This window comes from Xyrauchen texanus, chromosome 10 (assembly GCF_025860055.1).
Source record: "Xyrauchen texanus isolate HMW12.3.18 chromosome 10, RBS_HiC_50CHRs, whole genome shotgun sequence".
In the NCBI taxonomy this organism is placed as follows: Eukaryota; Metazoa; Chordata; class Actinopteri; order Cypriniformes; family Catostomidae; genus Xyrauchen; species Xyrauchen texanus.
Window position 1 is genome coordinate 17,528,187 of NC_068285.1, and position 2,766 is coordinate 17,530,952.

At 41.1% G+C, this 2,766-nt stretch overlaps 1 protein-coding gene across 1 annotated transcript; it reads right to left on the minus strand.

Annotated features, from left to right (window-relative positions):
- Positions 1 to 244: 244 nt before the first annotated feature.
- Positions 245 to 2,417, minus strand: LOC127650970 (thyrotropin-releasing hormone receptor-like). The gene is made up of 2 exons (XM_052136653.1): positions 1,644 to 2,417; positions 245 to 670 (listed from the first exon to the last, which is right to left on the minus strand). The coding sequence occupies exons 1-2, from the start codon at positions 2,415 to 2,417 to the stop codon at positions 245 to 247; spliced, it is 1,200 nt and encodes a 399-aa protein (XP_051992613.1).
- Between the last annotated feature and the right edge of the window lie 349 nt (positions 2,418 to 2,766).

Consider the following 2,766-nt stretch of genomic DNA (forward strand, 5'->3'; position numbering starts at 1 on the left):
TTTGAGATCAATATTTACTTTACAGTACATATACAACACACTGTGCTATAAATTAAGAATCAAGACTCTTGCAAAGAATTCAACCTTGCAACTTCTGTAATGCTGATTGTATTTTAACCTAACTGTTTCTAAGGAACTGACTGAAAGTTGATGAGAAAGTAAGATGAATTTGACTGTGTGGGGCATGTCTTTTTGTGCACAATGATAAAGAGAAACTTATATTTTTTTAGCTGTTGAAAGAATATCAGGCCTGACTAAAGGTCTCTTTTCTGAAGTCACAGTTCTGTGGATACAGAAGCTTCTTATCAGGAAACAGCTCTTCCGATGGTGTCAAGTCATCCATCTCGGTTGAAAAATGCCCCATGCTCTCCACCGTTGAAGTTTCCTTAGCAACGCTGTAGGTTAATGCCACGCTATAGGCTGCCTTCTGTGCCTGAGCATTGCGTCCGCAGCGGCAGAGCCTCCTGAAGGCAGTGCGAAACTTTTGTGACATGGCGTTGTAGATAAGGGGATTAATGGCGCTGTTGAGGTAGACACAGGTGCGGCAGAACAGCAGAAACCAGGTGTCCAGGTAGGCTTCTTGCAGGAAGGAGTTGACCACCACCAGTGTGCGGTATGGCATCCAAAGTATAGTAAACAGAATAACCACCACTGCCAGCATTTTTGTAACCTTTCATAAGGAAGACAGATCAACTGTGTTAATAAAATCTGATGTCACTTCAATGTCATACAACTATTTTTTTATCTTTTTCTGAACATTGAACATTTCCAAGGATCTATGGTACTGAATTATTGCCATATCTATCTATCTATCTATCTATCTATCTATCTATCTATCTATCTATCTATCTATCTATCTATCTATCTATCTATCTATCTATCTATCTATCTATCTATCTATCTATCTTATCTCTCTCTCTCTCTCTCTCTTTATCTGTCCATCCATCCGTCTCTGTATGTCTGTCTGTCTCTGTCTGTCTGTCTATCTACATATCTGCCTGCCTGTCTGTCTGTCTGTCTATGTATGTATCTATCTGTCTCTCTGTTTGTCTCTCTGACTGTCTATCAATATATCTGTCTGTCTGTCTCTCTGTCTATGTATATCTCTGTCTGTCTGTCTGTCTGTCTGTCTGCCTGCCTGATTGTCTGTCTGTCTGTCCGTCCATCTGTCCATCTATATATATATATATATGTCTGTCTGTCTGTCTGTCTGTCTGTCTGTCTGTCTGTCTATCTATCTATCTATCTATCTATCTGTCTGTCTGTCTGTCTATGTATATTTCTGTCTGTCTGCCTGCCTGATTGTCTGTCTGTCTATGTATCTTTCTGTTGGTCCCTCTCTCTCTCTCTCTCTCTCTGTCTGTCTCTCTAGCTATGCATATGCCTGTCTGCCTTCCTGTCTGTCTGTCTATCATTTAATCTGATACAATATCAGACATAAAGATGATTTAATGTTACTTTTGTGGCATTTTGTTCTTTATCACAAATAACTGTGATTTATGCTGTTTGTATTGCACCTGAAATGAAGTGGAGCTGTTTTGCTACGATATTTTACATTTAAATCATATGTTATAGTTTCCAAATCTTAAAGGTTTGCCATGGAGTTTGTCTTTAATCCGCATATTAAAAGGAGAGCCACTCACCTGTCTTCTGGATGCTGCAGTTGTACTGGAGCAGCGGCTGGAATTCTTCATCTTGTACTTCTTCCCTTTGGAAAAGTTATCATGCCCATTCTTGTCCTCTTTGGGGTCCGACGGTAACGGATTGAGAAATAAAATTCGCGCAATAAGACCATACAATACGGTGGCCAGAGAGAGAGGCAAAACGAAGAAGATGCCAAAGTCGAAAAAATATATGGGAAGGTAAAGGTTTCTGGACACTTTGTACGCGCACGTCACTATTGTCACATCCTTGTAGACTACCTGTTGGATATCGGAAAGGTAAAACCACATTACGCAGTAAAGTGAGGTGAAAACCCAAACTCCAAGAATGATCTTCTTCGCCCGTGAGAGCGTACATAAAAACTGCGCTTTGATCGGGTGACATATGGCGATGTATCGCTCTATAGTGAACGCTGTTATGGAACACGAGGATGCGTTTATTCCAAGATATTGGAAGTATGTGATGCACAGACACCCCGGGTGCCCAAAAATCCAAGAATCGAACAAACTGTCCGTTATGCTCGGTAGACCGGCTGCGATCAACACCATGAGGTCAGCGATGGCCAAACTCACCAGATAACCGTTGGTAGGGGTCCGCATGTGCTTTGTGGTGAGGACCACCATGATGACCATCACGTTTCCAACTATCCCCAGAGCGCATATTAGGAAAACGATGAGGACGCTGGTCACTTTATATTCAACACTGCGGTCAGTCCAAGATTCCAAAGTCCCATTGGACACCGTGGAGTTCTCCATTCTTAAAATGTCTCCAAATATCTATAAAAATCTAAGGACCTTAATTCTGTAAAGTTTGCATAATTATATGCATAGTTTATCCAGCCCACAATTTGTTTCTTAAACACAACTTTCTCCTTTCCCAGTGAGTTAAATTGCATTGGAGGTAACTAAATTACATTCATTTGCAATGCAACATTAAAGCCCAAAACGCATAATCTATAGGATCCGATGCTGTTTCTTCTCTTAGTGGAAATATATTGAAGGCAGAATTGCTCTCTTCTGTAGTTGTGGATCAGGAGATGGATCTCCTGCTCTTTGACGGATAGCGCCCTGGTGCTGAATTTAGTCTCTCCCTGTAGCTGCGTGA

Coding starts and splice junctions, on each gene's coding strand:
- LOC127650970 (XM_052136653.1), bottom strand. CDS start 2,417: ATGGAGAACTCCACGGTGTCCAATGGGACTTTGGAATCTTGGACTGAC. Junction 671..1,643: donor CTGCAGCATCCAGAAGACAG/GTGAGTGGCTCT, acceptor TCCTTATGAAAG/GTTACAAAAATGCTGGCAGT.